Source organism: Pholcus phalangioides, unplaced genomic scaffold, assembly GCF_987345545.1.
Source record: "Pholcus phalangioides strain wild (caught in Gottingen) unplaced genomic scaffold, Ppha-v1.0 ptg000007l_1, whole genome shotgun sequence".
NCBI classification, from domain to species: Eukaryota; Metazoa; Arthropoda; class Arachnida; order Araneae; family Pholcidae; genus Pholcus; species Pholcus phalangioides.
In genome coordinates this window covers 51,545,021-51,564,696 of record NW_028301600.1, presented here as the reverse complement: position 1 = coordinate 51,564,696, position 19,676 = coordinate 51,545,021, and the positions used below count along the sequence as shown (strand labels likewise).

General features: G+C 35.5%; 1 protein-coding gene across 1 annotated transcript in view; it reads right to left on the bottom strand.

The window, feature by feature from the left end:
- LOC149085462 (protein RCC2 homolog) overlaps window positions 1-14,470 on the bottom strand; it is a 37,346-nt gene extending 22,876 nt beyond the window's left edge. Inside the window, exons 1-2 of the mRNA XM_089233479.1 lie at window positions 13,800-14,470; window positions 10,029-10,125 (exon numbers count right to left, since the gene is read on the bottom strand). Of these exons, the coding sequence (XP_089089605.1) occupies window positions 10,029-10,125; window positions 13,800-14,066 (364 nt within the window). The 5' untranslated portion in view covers window positions 14,067-14,470. The remainder of the gene's footprint in view (window positions 1-10,028; window positions 10,126-13,799) is intronic.
- Window positions 14,471-19,676: the final 5,206 nt, after the last annotated feature.

The following is a 19,676-nucleotide window of genomic DNA, read 5'->3' as shown; positions in this document are numbered from 1 at the left end:
TACTATGCATATTGGCATTCACAATTGAGCTGACAATTTAGTATGCGATGACTTCCTCTCTATGTGGGTTCCTATACTTCAATAAATCCAGTGATAGATGGATGTTTTCTCCATGTGAACAGTTGCTTTGTTGGAACTATACTACATAGCGAAATCCTATGTATTCTCTGACTTGCTTCGCTTCATCAAAATAGCCATTTCTCCGAAAGGTCAATTATGGTCTTCTCTCCACCCTCCGTACTTCTGGGAATGATTCGTTCTAAGATTTCAAGTAAATGAGAATTTTGAACTGTACAAGTAGTCGAATTAGCTGGTCACATGGGCAACGAGCTGACATAGAAGTTGAATCAACATTAAAGAAACTTGGCATGACTGTTGGTGAGATTTTTGGTTTAATCACAAGCCATACATTTTTCCTGATTTGTGAATGGATTTAAATGTGAAAAATCTGATGTTAAATTATTCTGTAAATGAGAGATAGGACTTATTAACAAATTTGATTAATTCAACATGAATAATCTTCTGTGAAAAATTATGAGGACTGGAATACACATAACACATATTTATTAAGTAATGTTTTATATTTATTAACACATGACAAATATTAAAATGAAGCTGACAACTGAACATGTTTCTATGTGTGAGTCAACATGTATGATACAGTATAAGGAAGTTTGTCCTCGAGATTTAGGGGAGGGAAGAGTAGTTTTAGTCCAAAGATGTTTGCTGTTTGCAGTGTACGCCTCAGTACCCCCTTCCAGTGACAAATGACAGTCTCACAATATTATCCCTCAAGGGACAGAGTCCGGGTCTTGTCTGGTACTTCAGTCTCACAATATTGTTGAATCCGACAGGTTAGCGCACCTGTCTTCTGGAACACGTGTAGCGGTCTGAGGGTTTCAGAAACACATTAGTTTTGGAACACACTATGCCACAATTACCATTTTGAATATTCTCATTCACTGTAAATGCAGGTTTGATTCAATCAATGCATACATTTGTTGATTTCCCATCTACCGGGACTTCAAAGTTCTTTTCCGTTGATCACCAGATGGAAAACGGTCCAGAGTAGGGTGCTTGAAGCAATGTTCTTAACCTGTGATGTCGGATAAACTCATGAGCACAGGTGTTTAATGCTTTATGCACAAGCACATTATTTTTGTTATGAGAGCTGGTTGGCTTTGGTCTTAATGCTCTCATGTGTTCCCTGAGGTTTTCAATGCACATGGATGGATCTTGAATTTCGTCACTCAAATCAAAAATTGCCAGGAAGGCGCAAGGAAACACCGTAGACAAGCTCAACTGGTGTTGCACCTGTATCTTCTTTTAGTGCTGAACAAAAACCAAGAATGGTTGGAAGAACTTCTGTCCACTTGGTGGTGTGGTGAGCCATAATTGTAGCTTTAATGGCCGGTGAAAATTTTTGATCAGCCCATTTGCTTTCAGGTTGCATGGCAATGTTTGCCACTTTTCCACACCTAGTACAGTAGCGAGCTGGTATATTAGTTTGAACTCGAACCGTCTGCCTTGATAAGTTTGTTATACGTTTTGGTGTGCGGAATCCAGAAATCCACTCCGAGTAGATTGTCTTCGCGACAGTTTCAGCGACAATATCTGAAATCACATATGCTTCTGGCCAATGCGTTACGCAGTCAATTAAAGTTAAACAATAAGTTTTCCTGTTTGATTCTGACAAGGGTCCCACAAGATTGCAATGAATATGTTGGAATCATGCAGTTGGCAGTGAAAACTTTCCTAATTCTGATTTTGTGTGTTTGTGAATTTTAGAACGTTGGCAATCAATGCATTGGTATGCCCACTCCTAAACATTTTTATTTATAGACTGCCAAACAAAACGACTACATATGAGGTCAACAATACCTCCAATACCTGGATGAGGAAAAACAATGTAAATTTAGGTTAGTCCCAATGAGTTGTTTCAGTTGTTCGTCTGATTTTTGATCTTTACCAAGTTCATCATAATTAAGAGGCTGGGGGACAATAACCTCACTTATGTCTGATAATGCATTGGCAGCATCGTTTCTCTCACCCCTGTTAGGTACTCAATATCAGCAGCGAATTGGGATATTTAAGAAATCCAGTGTTTGCTTATTCGAAATATTGTATATTGCTTTTCGAAAAATGCACATCAATGGGTGATGATCGGTTACAATTTCACAGTTTCTAGCCTCTAGCACGTGTTTAAAAATTTAGCAGATTCGTATATCGCTAATAGTGCACAGTCAAAGCTTGAATATTTCATTTGTGTAGGTGTAAGACGTCTTGAAAAGAATCCTAGGGGTTAATATTCTAAATTCTGCATTACACTTAGAGTAGACCCAATTGAAATTTTGCTAACATCACAACTTATCTTCATTTTCCGGAAGCACTAGCGAAGTAGCATTTGGCAAAGCCTCTTTTGATTTTGCAAAGAAATCTAACAAATTTTTAGACCATGTAATGCAAGATTGATCAGTTTTCTTTTTGGACCCTTTTAACAAGTCAATTAATAGTGCTAGTATTTCAGCAGCATGTGAAATAAATTCCCTATAGAAATTCAGTAAACCTAAGTATTTTCTGCGTTGTACCTTGTCGCCCAAAGGTCAGACACCCTCTGCTGATATTTCACGACCCAGAAAGGAAATTTTTGTTGGCCAAAAATACATTTGGCAGCATTTATGTTTAGTTCATATCTACTAAACCTTTCCAAAACAAGTTTCACATGCTTAATGTGATCATTTTCATTTTCAGAAAAAATTAGGACATCTAAATAACTGATGGTGAAATAGAGACCTTTTAGTACCTCATTCTTAAACCTTTGGAATGTCATTGGTGCACATTTTAGAACAAAAATTCAAAACTACCAATGGGAGTAGTAACGGCAGTTTTTGGTACATCAGATTCATTTATCAGAATATGATAATATTCTTTCCATGCATTAGTTGTTTCATATACATTAGATAAAGGATACATATCTGGGACAGTTATAGTGTTCAAGCAACGATAATCAACACATATTTGGTAGGCCTACATTCCATTTGATTTCGGAACTACATGCATTGGGGAAGCCCAAGGTGATTTTGATGGGCAACAAATTTCATTATTGATCAAATATTCAATAACTGCTCAAAATATTTTTGGATTCAGCCTTCTAGGTTTACAGAAGATCGAATTACCATTTCTTTCAATGCAATACTCAGTGTTATGTTTTGGAAAAAAGGAAAACTGGTAGTGGATTTGCCAAAATTGGAAATTGTTCAAAAATTTTATGATACAGTGATTTACCAACAATTAATTTCCCTGTGGGTACTGCAGCATTGGACAGTATGCCTTTTGCTTGCATGTCAATGATAGTTAATTAATGCTGTATTTTTCAAATCCAACACGAGTCTAAAATGTGTTAAAAAATTAGCACCAATAACAGAACTAACTTTCGCAATAAGGAAAGTACAACGAAAATTTTGTCAAAGCCCTAAATTGAGCTCTAAATATTTTTTCCATATGTTGGAATTTTCGTGTTGTTGGCTGCATAGAGAAAATGTGAAGAAGTGTCCTTCACATTGGGTGATACAAGAATGCATCACCCAAATCAATTAAAAAATTACAATTTGTCATACACGTAAAGTCTACATTTTGTAGGACCTGCTGCTATGCCAGAAAAAGAATGCTGTAATGATGCAGTATCATGCTTTAGTTTTTGATTGGTACGTGCACAGCTGGTAACACTTTGTTGCTTTCTCACCTAATTTATTATGATAGAAACAGTGTGTAGTATTGAAGCTACGATTTCTAAAGTTACGGCTGTTGCTTTGATAGCGAGAATCAGTGTACACCCTCTGTAATAATTTCCATTTTGAATTTTCATTGACAAATTTTCAATTTGAATTTTTGATTGTGGTGTTTCATTATGCAATTGTGCAATATCAGATTCCACAGAATTTGATGTAGGGCCCGACTGCTATGAAATTGCAGAAACACTTGGTATTGGTCATATAACGGAAATTTTATAGAATAATGTGGCCAACTTAGTTAAATCTGCCAGACACTGATAAAATGGTCTAAGAGTTCAAAAGTAACCTTTTCATCCAAATAGTTTTTAAAAAATTGTCAGTTACACTTTCCTGCCAGCTCTCACTTGTCTCAGTAGAGAGGATGGCTTCTTATCTCCCAGATTCAATTCAGATAATAGTTTGCAAATTTGTATAAATTCAGAAGTTTAAGTGCTCTGTATTTGTTTTCAGCTGGTGGATTAAGCACCCAGTCTGAAACCGAATGAAGCGAGTCCGCATCTATGACGGCTAAAACCATGTTATATTTTGTTATATCGAAAGTTATTTGTACTACAGCAAAATTAGCTTCCACTTGCATCAACCATAAAGCAATATTATTTATCCATATCAGAGGTAATTTGCAAGATATCCTTGCGACCACTGTGGAATTCGTGCCATTCATCTCATAATAAAAATAATAAAATGGGATGAAGAAATAACAAAGATAAAATTTCAACCAAAGTTATTTTAAGGGAACAATTAGAATTTTAGAAGAAAAAAGCAAAGGCCGGAAAATTAGCAAAAACAGTAGCTCACCGAGAGAAGATCCCATCAGGCCAATAGAAGAGGGAAAATAATCCAGATCTTGGAAAAACCAAGGCAAACCATGAAGTTTAATCAGAAGATTCTGTTCGTTTGAGAGTCACCATTGATTACAGGGTAAGCTGATTTAAATCACTTGATTTTTTTAAAAATAATTGATTTATAAATTACAAAATTTAAATTTTGTTTTTTTTCTTTTCACTTTAACTTCAATGATATCGAAGTAAAAGTAACCTGGTATGGGATGTATGTTATTGATATGTGGCAAAATTCATGATTAAAAGAAGTATGGAAGATCTTTGGGCTAAATATAGACGTAAAACTTAGTCCCTAGATACAGTGCAGAAAGAAAACTGCTCTATTTCTAGATTTTGCGCATGGAAAAAATTGGAGAGAAATATAGGGAGTTGAACTTATCTATACTGCACTAAATATTTTCAATGTGGCACTAGGGTTTCCCAGATTATCGAACAGATGAACTATTTTCTGTATGAAGCCTTGAATTCTATGCCCTAAATGCTGATTCAAATAATAATAGATGTTGTCTCAACATAAATATCATTGGGCTTTTGACTACATTTTTCGTATCAAAATTTTGAGTTTCCTCGTTTTTTTTAACAAAACTGATTAAATCTGTGAATAAAAATGTGTTAACTATTAAGCAACATCATGCAAGTCGGAAACACATCCATTAATTGTGCATGAAACAATCTTGTCAATAGAATTTGTTTTACTTAGTTGATACTGAATGGCCCTTTGGTTGTGATACTGAGTTACCCTCACTCATTTACTTTAATGTGGAAGGGGGGCTCATGAATAAAAGTATTTTTCTCTACAAAAAAGTGTGAGTCAGCATGTGTGATACCTATATAAAAGTTCTTCCTCCTTGGGGGGGGGGGGGGGGAAGAGTTTAGTTTTAGTTCGAGAGTCCCAAACCTAAACCAAAAAGATGTTTTTTGCTGTTTACAGTGTCCACCTCAAATCACATTGTTTTCTTTCATTTTGTTGATTGCCAATGTTTGGATACAAAAAACAATAATCTGGGAGTGCATGAAACATTGCATAAGTTTACACGCTGATGTTGAAAATTGTAGTAGCTAAATTGGAATAGTCAGTTCGAACCGCATGGTTCTTCAGATTTTCCCAATACTACATATCACGCAGGTGCATTCGCTAAATTGGCATTGTCAATTTCAACTCCAATGCAAGAGCATCTGATTCCCATGATGTATTGCACTTGCACATTCGTGAAATTGTATCACGATGTTAGATATCAGAATTAACTATACATCACTGAGCTCAAAATTGTTTCAGGGGGAACCCCATGCATGGTCCGAAAAGTGTGAGTGTTTCTGAAGGGTGGCTATGCTTAATTGCATTAAAAATGCCAACCCTTGTTCCCCGACGTCTGCCTTCTCAAAAACATGTTGGATGAAAAAAAGAATGAAAAAATTTTAAAAAATACAATATTAGAAAAATATATACAGAGCTTCAGATTATAAGCTCAAAGAAACACGAGAAAAATATATACAAAGTTACAGGAATGTAATAATTACAGTGAATATCTTTACAAGGATTATGAAAAATGTCAAAAATAAATTAAAAAGTCTAAAAATGTAGTAAAAACATTTCTTTTAGTTATATGATGATTTTCTACACTCCCGGTCCAAAATATAGATAAATAATGTGCTGTTTACTTATACGCCTCTCTCACTTATGCTTCTTTTTATTTGTTCCCTTGCACAGACGCATAAGTGAGAGACGCGAATAGAATTGAAATACCAGCAATACATGTAAAAAAGTGGTAACTGAGGAAATAGAGAGAGGGAAAAAAAGTGGAACAGTTATGCCATTCTTCCCCTTTTTTCCAGCCTACCTGCCTCTATATATATACAACACAGTGAAAACCCCTTTAAGGAACACCCCCTCAGATGCGGTCAGCCCCTCTTTTAAGGCAAAATAATAATTTAATGTTCATATTAAAAGTAAGCTCTTCAAACCCCTGATTAATGTTCATTCCCCCTTTTGCCAACAAATTTTTTTGTCCCATCGGTGTCCGCAAAAGAGAGATTTTTATTATATTTTTTAAACTCGGCAAAACGGAGAAAAAGAAAATAATAAGCTGAGGTAATAAGGAATTACAACAAAAAAAAACACAATTTCAGGGTTGCGAATGAGTAGTCTCAATACGAGGGAGATTATATTGAATATATTTCTTCCATCTGCTCCGAACCAAAATATTTTTTACCTGTATGCAAGGTTAAATAAGTAATTGATTTAATCACTAGAAAATCTATGTACAGCAATACCCAGAAGTTACGCGATTGATGGGACCAACAATAACTGTATAACTCAGGTATGGTTTTGTATACAAATACACATAGCAGGGGTGGGAAGTGAAGAAGTCCACTTTGGAGCAGCAAAATATAGGATTTGGAGCAGTTTTTGAGCAAATATTTATAAATTGGAGCAGAAAAATTAACTTAGGGTGGCATGCAGCTTAAACCCCCTTGCCATGTTTCTGGTTGTGGTGAAAACAGTTGATATTTTCAGTTCGGGGACACGGCCCGGCCAGAGGAGCAAAGCCATTTGCAGACCGCAGGCCCGTGCCGAACTTTGTGCAGCCTACAGGTGTAGTCACTGATAAAGTATTCGGAAACTGGTTTTTTTCTACATATATATTACATATACACTCGAAAATATATATTTGCAATGTACATTGTATTGTGGTATATATTCATTTTTTTTAAATTAATATTTGGAGTTGAGGCGTCATGACAAAAGCAAAATCACATCTATGGTTTTAGCTGTAGGAATTTCGCATGTTCACATGCACCTATGTTAGCAATTGGAAGAAAAGTTTTCTGCGCTAATGCATTGTTGAACTACGTATCATTTCACTTCCATCGCGCATTGTTGCAGCCTATTCTGCTCACAGTCGCGTTTCAGCACTGATTTTTTTAATTCTTGATGGTTTAAACCCATCAAGTAGTAGTAATATAAGTAGTGCATGCACTCAATATAAGTAGCTTCTGTTGGGCCAAAAAACCTAGTAATTTAAACACTTTGGAATTTATTTTTCTGGTGATTTTAATTTTGTGACTTTTTTTTTAAATTTGGTAGTACGAGTTTACCGCCCATTTAATTTCATGTGGAATATTTCAAATTATAACGTGTATTCTGGATTATTTCACATGTATGTGCCCTAAGGATTATTTCAATTTCAAACAGATTATTGCTGTGCGGTGGAGGATGGGGAAAAAAAACAGGCGAGTGGCAAAAAAAAACTTTTTATTTCCCTCTTTCTCCTTCGCAAGGATACAGTAGACTCTGCACTTCTTGGTGCCAAGAAGGGTGCTTATACTGCTTTTTCACCACTGCACGATCACGGATATTATCAGGGTTTCACGATGGAAAGCTTGATGAGGGACCGATAATTTAAATAAGGGGCCACAGTTATACCAATCTGATTTTCATGGACAAAGTCGAACGTGGGAACTTGCCGGAAAAATTCGAAAAATAAAAATCAGATATCTTAACTATAATTTTGCAAACTTTTCTGGACTTCCGGCAACTCTTTCAACAAGAGACCAAATGAATTATCAGTTTGACATGCTTGCCGCAGTTTAAAAAACTGTCTTGGGGTAAAGTTGCAAAGGGTAAATAAAAAACTAATATTTTTTGATTTAAAATTTTTGTTCAAATGTAAAAAATACCTCTATAGTGTTTACAAAGCGTGAAAAGCACACCTGGTTAGCCCGCAAGTTTTTTCCCAACACTGTACTTTACAGTGTAATCAAACTACTTTCCAACAGTGACTTCTATTTTTTCAAGGTCACAAGATAACACGACTACAGAAGATGGGAGGGGGTGGTGCTGAAAAGTACAGAGGAATAAAACACACTTTTCTCAGCACTAACCATTTTGCGGCAAGCAGGAACCAAAATTTTCTGGCGTCCTTTCTGAAATTCCAGGTATACCGAGGCAAAATTCTACATTTTGGCTATTTGGAGCAGAAAAATAAGGAAATACATTATTGGAGCAGGATGGTGCAAGATGTTAATTTTGGCGCAGTGCGGCAAAATTGGCCCAGTTCCCGCCCCAACATACGCATACATAGGATTCACAGAGAGGGAGGGGGCATCATTTTTTTTCTTCCCGAGAGGAGGGTTTGTTTTTTACCTAAAAAAAACACTAAAATATCAGCTCACTTGGGGGGGGGGCACCTTGCAAATGCATATAGAGCAGAGTTTAAGTTAGATAAAAAATTCCTTTTCCCAAAAAAGCAAAAATGGGGAGAAAAGCTTTAGCAAAATGTTGCAATGCTAATGTTATGATTGATGGTTGGATGTCTACTCGTTCCGTACCTCCTGTACGCATTTTTGCAAAAGTGGCTACCACTTCTTTCGCATTTTGCGAAAAATGCAACTGTAGCTTAAACCCTGATATAAAGTAGATTGGGGACTAAACTTTAGAAAAAAACACATATTTTTTCCAATGAGTTCAAAAAATCGAAAACTGACCTAACTAACTAACCTGTCTTGTAACTGCAATCGAGTATGTAAAAAAGGCTATATTTCCCAAAAGTCTATGCAAATGAAAGTCACATGTTGAATGTTTTGGTAACACCCTGATTCGTCAAAAGAGACAAGCTGCTTGGGTTCAATAACAAAGGTGTTTTAACATACATTATCTTACTGGAGCTGTTCCCAAAGTGAATTTGGTTGAAAGTGAAATGATTGCAAGAGAATTTCCAAAACAAAAAAAAAGTTTTTATAAGAATTATATAGGCCTATAGAGATGTTGTTATACATCTGCAATAATCAATTAATACAGTATTTAAAATTAATACATTAAAAAAAAACTATTTGATAGCAGAAAGGCAGTGCAGACACTGTTTATTATATGAAGTTGATCAACACAGAAAAGGGAGAGTAACCGATAAACTTTGACAAAAAAAAAAAAAAAAAAAAGAGTTAGAGATAAAACTTCATAAAAAATGGAACCCTGCTTCAAAAGTTTTGGCACATACACTGATTAATTGTAATCTGAAATTGATTCAAAATTGATTTAACTGTTTTATATCAATAGATGGAAGTTTTGAATTTCCATATGTACACCAGGGATTGACAAATGAAAAACAAAATAAGTGCCAGAAATTTTTAGAGGAAAGGCAAGCGCATAATAATTCCAAATGTATACTCTGTACATGCCAACATAAATTCTAAAAATTTTGGGTTGTCAACCCACTTCAATTTAATAAATGCAGAGAAAATTCCAGTTCCCAACACAAGTTTTTTTCAGTGGATATAATGACCCAGCACCTTGGATTTTTCGTCAATCCCTGGTACATAAAAAATTAACAATATCTCTTACTGTTATAAAAAAAGCAAAATAAAATAATACAATCAAAAAATATAAGCAGAATATACATACCATTCTTTGGAAGCTCCTTCCGACCAATTAGATCCCAATTAGTACCTCCACTGAATAACAAAACACCTCCAACTTTCTTTTTCTCACTTTCAGTTTCCTGATAAATACATTCATAGTGAAATGTGATTAAAAAATAATAATTTTGGTTGAACATATCTGGGTCATTCTTATGAAATTTGCCTGGGGATCTGACTCAAATCATCCCTGTTTCATCCTCAGCTGTTTGCATAAAATATATTGAATAAAGAACTTTTTGCCATTTTCTACTTATATAATTTATGTTTCGATATACAGGGTGTTCTGTTAATGGACCGACAAACTCAGAGGGTTGTTAGTAGACATCAAGAACGAAAATTGCAATGAAACATGGTGTCACAAACCATGTTGTGAGGGTGAAAATTACGAAAAACACATGCAGGTTTCAATGTCATGCTGGAACGAAAAAAAGTACAATGATAACTGCAAAAAGATTTATTTGATTAATTATTAGAAGAGTTGTTGGAAGTGGCGGCCGCTGACATCATTGCACAATCTACAAAATGACATAAAAACAATTCCCAGACGCACTCAGAAATATTAGGTATGCTTTTGATGTCTGCTGCAGCGACAACAATCCGCACTACAACATCCCTCCGGTGTGCCCACAGGCATCGCATAAATGAGTGATTTAAGGTGACCCCCCCCCCCCCCAATAGGAAAAAGTCACATGGATTGAGATCCGGCAAATATGGAGAATACTCATTGAAATAGACAACTATCTGCTACACATGCTTACTACCCCAGTGCGTGATCCTACCCCAGCGATGCTGCTTACGTCAGATATGGCGAGCAGACTCACGAACGCATTCAGTGATCAACTGACATCCACCTTTTGTCTCCTCTGGAGCCTGCATGCGTTTTTCGCAATTTTCACTCTCCCAACGTGGTTTGCGACACCATGTTTCATTGCAATGTTTGTTCCTCTTGATGCATAGTAACAACCCTGAGTTTGTCGGTCCATTAACAGAACACCCTTGTGTGTGTATATAATTTCTGTTTATATATTTTTCAAGAATAGATTTTTAAAATTTACTTGAACAAACTTTTTTTCTCAGGCAGTTTAAAAAAAAATTGATTTTTTCCCAATTGCGATAGTTTTCTAAATTTACTATGATAATTTTTGATTTTAGAACAAAAATATGTTCATTTTCAGTAATACTTAGCCTACCTTTAGAATGAGCATTCTTATATATTATTTATCTTTGCTACAATTTCAAATCCCCTCTCCTCAATAAATTATATTGAAATAAAAAATGTTTATATTATCCAGAGCTTGACAAATCCCATACACTATGACGATTAAAATTTTGTGTGCATAAATACTGGCTCTGGAAAAACAAATCCTTTGGCTCCTAAAATATTTGATTAGAACCTAAATTTTTTCCCAACTTGGCAAGTCCTTCCATTATCTCTTTTCATGTTGGTAGCTTATTTTCAAATTGGATAAGCACTTGATACTCTGAAACTGGTTTCCTTTTTCTCTACTACTTTTATTTTATTTTTTTTAATAAAAACAAATTCTAAGAAATTCTATAATTTTCTTTGCAGAAAAAGTAGAGAAAGCTATGCATTATGTTCACAAGAAACAATAATTGATAATTATTTAACAAATTAAAGACTTAATTTTAAAAAAAGAAGTCAGCAGTTTTGTTGAATATCCTTCTCCTGTTTTTTACTTGCAAAACATGAAACTAAAATTTTTTATCCGTTTCACAATGCAAAGTAATCTAGAGCAGGGGTTCTCAAACTGTGTGCTACCAATCTTTGCCAGGGGTGCCACGGAACAGCAGCCTGACAAGGGTTTTTTGCAGTGATTCTTTGTTAAACTGATCTGGAGAGCCAAAGATAAGCATTGATTAGGGTAAGGGATGCTATGGATAGAAAAAGTTTGAGAACCCCTAGTATAGAAGCTTCTTACTATTTGTGAAAAAAAACAGGTTTATAACATGTCAAGTTTTTAATCAGGGTTTCATAAAAAAATTAAAAATGTCTTTCTCCTGTCATGAAGTAACTAGCAAGAAGGTTTAATTACAAGTTAATTTAGGGGTGATAAAAGTTTAGAAAAATTCAGATGCCTTGCTGCAGTAGGCAACAGTTAGTGAACTTGTGAAATTCATGTTCACTTCCACTTTATACTGTGCCAACTATATATATATACTGTGTATATACATAAAAATACTGTGCCAACCCTGGCCTTCCCAGACGTTTTGTACAGGATGTAATTTTTGCGAAAAAATATATTTTTCAGTGAGAATGCTCATTAACTATACAAAAAGTAAACTATTTTATGGGAGGAAAAAATACTTTTCGCAATTGTTTACAAAGGAAATGTAAAACTTATAATTACGTTAGTTTATGCTTAACATTTTCCAGAATAGAAATTTTCTGAAAATTTCAGATAGACATGTGATAATGTCACTCATAATATAATATCATCAAAAGTTTATGAGAATCAAGAGGGAAAAGGATTTACTTCGTTGAATAAGTAATTCTCATTAATATTTCCAGTTTAAAGCATTTTCCTGCTTTACGTTTTTTTATGACAGCTTTTTAAAAACATTATAAGCAGGATCTACTGCATGTTTTTAAATATAGTTTCCATACAAGCTCATATAAAAGATTCTTTCAAACACTTTCAATGAAGTGCTTCTAAAAATTATTCTTTGGAAAAAAATTATCACAAGTGTTGTGAACAAAAACATGTGGTTTTACTTATGGAAATTAACTGTTCAGAATTGTTGTTCTCATTATCAGGGGAATTATCATCAGTGTCAGAGAAAAGAGTTTTTGCTATGAACAGATATTTTATGTTTCAGCTACATAATCGAGGGTTTGTCCAGTGAGAATACATCATGAAAGGTTTTAGAGAATGCCCCCCCCCCCCCCAGCTTTGGAACATACACTAGAAATGGTATATATCAGGGGCGTAGCCAGAAATTTCGTTCGGGGGACCAAAGTGATAGAACAATAGATTTGGCCCCGCTTTTTCCCTTTTTTCTGTCATTTTCTCACATTCCGGGGGACCAGACCCCCAATTTCCCCCTCCTCGCTACGCCCTTGGTGTGTGTGTATATATATATACATACATTGGGCATATGTTCTTTGCAAATTTTGCCCCCTGGCAAATGTTGAGATGACGGTCCTCTAAGGAAATGTTTTTTAAAGATATTATTCCTTAGAAAAAAAGTATAATAGGTAAGCCTAAGGTAGTAGGTAGGTAGTGTTGTAAACAAAAGCACATGGTTTTACTCATCAAAATTAACTGTTCAGAATTGTTGATCCCATCATCAGCTGAATCAGCATTAGCTTCAGAGGAAAGCAAGTTTTTGCTATTAACAGACATTTTATAGTATTTCAGCTGTATATTCAGGGGTCTGAAGAAAAAAAAATCGTAATTTTTCACAAAAGAAATATAAAATCTATGGTTTGGATTAATTTATATTTTGGGAAAGGTCTGGAAAACGGAAACAAATTTCGGCGTGACAGACACTTCATAATTTCACTTATGGTAATTGAAATAATAATGAGAGAATCAAAAGAAAAATAATCTATTTCGCGAGAATATTTTTGGGTTTAAAAAAAAAGTTAATAAATTATATATTTTTAAACACAGCTTTGGTATAAGTTTGTGTAAAAGAAAATTACGTTTTCAATGACGTGTTCTTAAAAGTTACTATTCCTTGGAAAAACGTATCACAAGTGTTGTAAACAAAAGCACGTGGTTGTACTTACGGAAATTAACTGTTCAGAATTGTTGATCTCATTATCAGCCAAATTAACATTAGCTTCAGAGGAAAGTGAGTTTTCGCTGGGTCCCGGCTGTTCAGATGCACCGCCATTGTCCGATTTTCGTTCACTGGCCGAGTTGCTACAGGAACTCTTGTCGCAATCGGATGCATTTGTATCATCGTGATTATTTTCATCTATTGTTTTACGCTTCTGAGGATTGTCTTCGTTTTCGATGTCATCATCATCGTTTTTCCGTTTCTTCGAACTCATTATAGCACTGTCTAGCTCCAGAGCGATAACTTTTTTGTATATGAATTCGAGACGTTTAAAAGGAGAGAGAGAGAAGAAAAAAAAAGCTACAGAGGATAGTGTCAATCAATAAAAGTAAGCACGAGCTCCTCACGCAATTCACATTTATGGCTGTTCCAAACGCGAAAGATTGATGTAAATACCGCCAATTGAAAAGAAGTCTCGCGGTAAACGAGAGTACGCGTTACTTCTGCCCGTGATTCTGTTATTTTTTGCTTCCCGCCGATTGGCTGTTTTGTGATGTGGTTATAAGTTATACAATAAAACCGACTACAAATTCGAGCTGCCGTGATATGGACGTTCAAATAAATGCGCGGGAACTCGACTTGCCATGCTTCCAAAGCCATCCAAACTAACTCTATCCCAAGAGCATGTCTTCCTTTGAATATAAATACTTTTTTTTTCATCCGGCAAGGAAGAAACAACGTCAAATTATTTAATCAAGGGGTGTTCAACCTCCGGCTGCGTTCCAAATCCGGCCCGCGAAAGGTTTTCTGGTAAAAAAAGCGTTTGGGATAAAAAAAGCAGGCCATATTTTGTCCTATAAAAATACGGGAAATCTTGGTCCATGTGAGTCACCGAAAAATTTGTCAAAGGTAAGTTAAAAATTGCCAATTATTTTTTTTTTATTTATTTTATTTCACAACACAGACACCATACCATGAAATACAAAATAAAAATACAATACAAATCAAAGACAACAAAACAATACATCACTATATATGCAGCTCTCAGGGATCCACTTGGTTCGTCCTAGAGCTAAAAAAAAAAAACCAATGTCATCAAAGAAACCCAAACGCGCTAGCACGTTTTGAAACTGCCGCTCTGCAAACGTTAAAACGGCGTTCCCGTTGAAATTTATTAGGAGAAAAAGAACACCATGCATGCAAATGCAACCTGGGGAAGAAGAAGAAACCGTATGCAAATCTGCGTCACAGTGAATAAAAGGCGTGGACGCCATCCCGTCGTTACAACTGTTAGAACGGGTTTTTTTTTGGTTTTTTTTTTTTTTGCATGCTGGAATAACTTCATAGGGCTTGCGTCCGCACCCTTTATTCACTGTGACGCAGATTTGCATACGGTTTGTTCTTCCCCAGGCTACATTCGCATGCATGGTGTTTTTTTTCTCCCGATTAATTTCAACGGGAATGCCGTTTTAACGTTTGCGGAGCGGCTGCTTCGAAACGCGCTAGCGCGTTTGCGTTTCATGTTAGGCCATGCATTCTTTGATGACAATTGTTTGTATTGGTGTGTACTATCACCTCTTAAAGTTTTTCCCATCTTTTCTGAATCACCCTGCGCATACATAATATAAACCAAGGCGATTATCTTTCTAATAATTCTTGTATTATTTCCATTTTCGAAGAGAGAAAACCTTAATTTTTTGTTATGTTTCGATGTGTTTCCCACCATAGAATTATAACGATTTTAACATTTAGCATTTTTAATATGTATACTTTAACAGACTGTTATCTCCAAATCACTTTGTCCTTAAGACTTTATATAGCGGAAGGCATCAAAACTAGAAGAAATTACAAGATAACAAGACAATTCATATCATCTTGCGAACTATTCATGAATGCATAGAACATACAATCAATACTACAAATTCTGTGTACCATCACCTCTAAAAATTTTCCCCATCATTTCTGAATCACCCTGTATATACAGTAAACAGCACGCTCTTGATTTATTTCAGTTTGTTTTTTAAAGGTTATTTGAAATTTTGCCTTGGTTACCTATTTATATTTTCAATAAACGTTTCAAAATTCGTTATAGAGTTTAAAAATATAAGCATTTCTTTCTTGAGATGTTTATTTATTCTAATGTCTGATAATTTTTTTCCGAACTTGTTACGAATGGTTAGTCCTGGGTAATTTATACTTTTTGAACAAGGTAGGCCTATTCATTTGTTTTTGGAGTTGAATAGAAGAAATTGTATCTATTTGAGGTTTTATCGTTGTTATTTTTGAGAAATAAATTATGGTTTTTAGTCATGAACATTATCATTTTATACACATAAATTCGTCTTAGGTCAAGTATTAGGTCTGATCTTAGGTCTGATTTTAGTAGATTTGGATTATTAAATCTTATTATCTCACGTTTTATGCTGTTATAGATGTTAATTAAGTTCTTGATGTGATCGTGGTAGACACTTCCCCACACTGTAATAGCATAAGTTAATTTTGATTGGTTCCAAGCATTTTTATATCCAAAAAAAGTTACACACACGCACACACAAAGGCAACTGAAGTTACTAACTATCGCTGCAAAATTGACAGTGGCGGAAATAGAGGGCTATGATAAATCGCAGTGGATTAAAATAAAATTCATCAAGAAGACGTATATGTTTGACAAATATGTGAGATGAATATATTTATATGACTATAATTATAATTGGTGTCATAATTATTACAATATAGTTTATAAGTTATGGAAATAATATCTCAATACCTTGATTTCAGTTAAAAAAAATTCGAGTAAGCTTTGTTAAAAATACGGGACATTTTATAAAATTTGAAAGAAAAGCGTGACAACCAAAATTACAGAATGAGTGTCATATGGTAATCGTATATACATTATGCAGAAGTTTATAGCTCTCGAGCTGCAGAAATATCACATATCTGGTCCGTGGACTAAAAAGGTTGTGCACACCTGATTTACGTATAAGCGTTTGGTAAGAAATCTGGATTATCTCTATATTTAATGAATAAATATGGTAACCTTGTCCTAACTTAAACACATGTTAGAAAAATGAAGAAGGGAGGAAAGAAAAAATGTAAAAGGAAAAAGTATAATATACATAAGAAATAGATAAAAGAGAGTTTTTTTATAGAGTTCCCTTCTCACCCTCGTGTTCACCTTCGGTCTTACACATGCATATAGTAGACAGATACATGATATGCATGGAAAAAAAAATATTTTGTCGATAATAGGGTTAATATAAAGCTTCGCGATGGTAAAGAGAGAGGAAAGAAAACACAGAGAACTTATTTGAATTTATTCCACTGGATTTTGGACATAATATTATGCTCGTGATCGTAAAAAGAGGTTAATCTCTCAAAAGAAACTAAACGAAAACTTGCAAAAAATCCATAGAAGTTAGATTATTAGATTCTATACAGCATATATGCGTGCTGCTTAAAATGTATTCACAGCCATGTGGTTCGCGAATGAATCTTTTCGTAATTCAATGAATTGGGAATCTTTTTTTTTTCGGACGACTGCGCAGAGCTGCTACTAAAACCAAGTATAGAGTTGTCAGACGTCTACATTTTCATGACATTTTAAATGTTTCCATTTTTGAAATTTCGTCCTTTTGCGTTAGTTCCGAAAAAGTTTTCCTTTTTTCTTTCCAAAAAAAAAAATTCAGTTTGAAACATAAACCTTTTCGTCAGTGTGTATTGGTTTGGTTTTTTTCACACATATTTACACTGTTTGAGGAAACCCAGGGCTATACTTACACTCTCCAGTAGCATAACGACATAGTAAAATATCTGGACCATATCGTTGTATATCAGAATGTCAGAGGAATATCGGATGTCATAACTACGATATGGGACAATCTCTCTAACAAGTATTTAATTTTTTACTCGAATATGTATTTGATTCCATGTGAATAATCTTTGCATCTTTTCTTTGGACGACAACAACTTGGAACAATAAATTATTTCAATATAGTTCGAAATACATAGATCTATATATATCCTGAACCTAACATATAGAGATATATATAGACCTTATATAGATATTTTAATATCAAGATGTAGCCAGTGATGTCGTGGTTCGTAGTCTGGGTTTTATCAAGCTAACAAAGAAAAAAACACAAACAAAAATATACTAACATACAAAAGTAGAACAATATATTTCCCCGGACATTGGGTACTGTTGCGATTAACAGATTTTGTGGTGATAACTGATGAACAGGGTTGAGAGTTGGAGAATGTTCCAGGGTTTCGTTAAAACAATGAAAGTACTATTTTATTATAGGTAATTAGAGGACCCATGCCATGCCATCAGTTATCTTATATGCCTACTAAGGTGGCACAAATGTGCGTCCTCCTTTTGGAGTTTCCGAATTTGGTAACCCTAACTTGATCATCCAGAGTGAGGTTGTATTTTACCACTGTCCTTTTTAGACGTGCAAAATGTAGGAAAGGGTGAATTCGGTTCCCCTCCCCCGCCACTCGGTGCGTACAACCCTGCAACTATGCGCTGGATCAAGGCCATAACGAGGGAGACGGTAAGGAGGAACGGTTAACACCCCCCGAAATGTAAGAAATACAGTTACATGGTTGGGTCTGTTGTTCTATCACTTTAGGCCCTCTTCCACTCCTCTAAACACCGGTTCTTCCGCTCCGAAAGAAATTTCTGGCTGCGATCCTGCGCTGGATTAACCCTACGTTAAGACAAGTATCATAAATTACTATTAAACTAGTAGACGAACGAATTTATGGAAGCAAGTAAAATGTCATTTCGAACTTTCGGATTCTCATTTGATGAGAGACAGATAAAGTATGTTTTAAAAAAATGTTTGTTGTGCCATCTATTAAACTTCGTTGACACTAGATACAATAAAATATAAGCAAGACTTTCAATATTTGCATTGTGCTGCTTTCATACCGTAGTAAATTCGGGTCTGTAACCTGGAGGGTGGGTCGCATGTACCAAGCACCGGACCATCAGGGGCAAATTGCTTCCTTTGACCACTTGTTCAAATCATGAAGGCATCAAAATGGCAAATTATTTAGTTGGTGAGTTATTTATCGCTGTTTATTCCTCTTCAGATCTTTTACCACGTCACTTTTTTAATGTGAGCTGGAAACTGGGCCATAGGCGCTGGACCCTGGGCAGGGAGCTGAGGCTATTTGAACCCCCCCCCCCCAATCATTAAAGAATATACAGAGAGATTGATAGTTTTCGAAAATTACTTCGAGATAGAGTTTCTTGGCACCCAACGTGATGCACAGGGGCGTAGCCAGAGATTTCGTTCGGGGGGGGACCAAAGTGACAGAACAATAGATTTGGCCATCTTTTTCCCTTTTTTCGGTCATTTTCTCACATTTCGGGGGGGGGGGGACCAGACCCCCAAGTCCCCCCCCCCCCTGGCTACGTCCTTGGTGATGCATATTCTAAAGCACCAGACGTAGCTACTACTCCCCCAACACCCCAGTTGCAGCCCTGCTTAGCGGAGAAAGAGGAAACTGCCATATCAAACTGTTTCAAAACTGCAAATTCCGGAGCAAAAACTTGAAAATCAGTATAACATAGGGAAATATAGGAGAATAAGTATAATATAGGCCAGCGGTTCTCAACCTTTTTTGAGGAGCCCTATCCAGTATATAATTTTTATGGCGGAGCCCTGTTTGACTCGAGGAACCCTTTTTTGTACATAATTTTTATGGCAGAGAACCTGTAGGCCTCTTTTATTTATTTACCTATCAAATTTACTGATTTATATTATTTTCCTCGATTCGCCGCGGAGCCCCTGGGAGGTGCACACGGAGCACCGGTTGAGAACCGCTGATATAGGCTTACTATGGTAGATCCATACCCCCATTAACTCAGTGG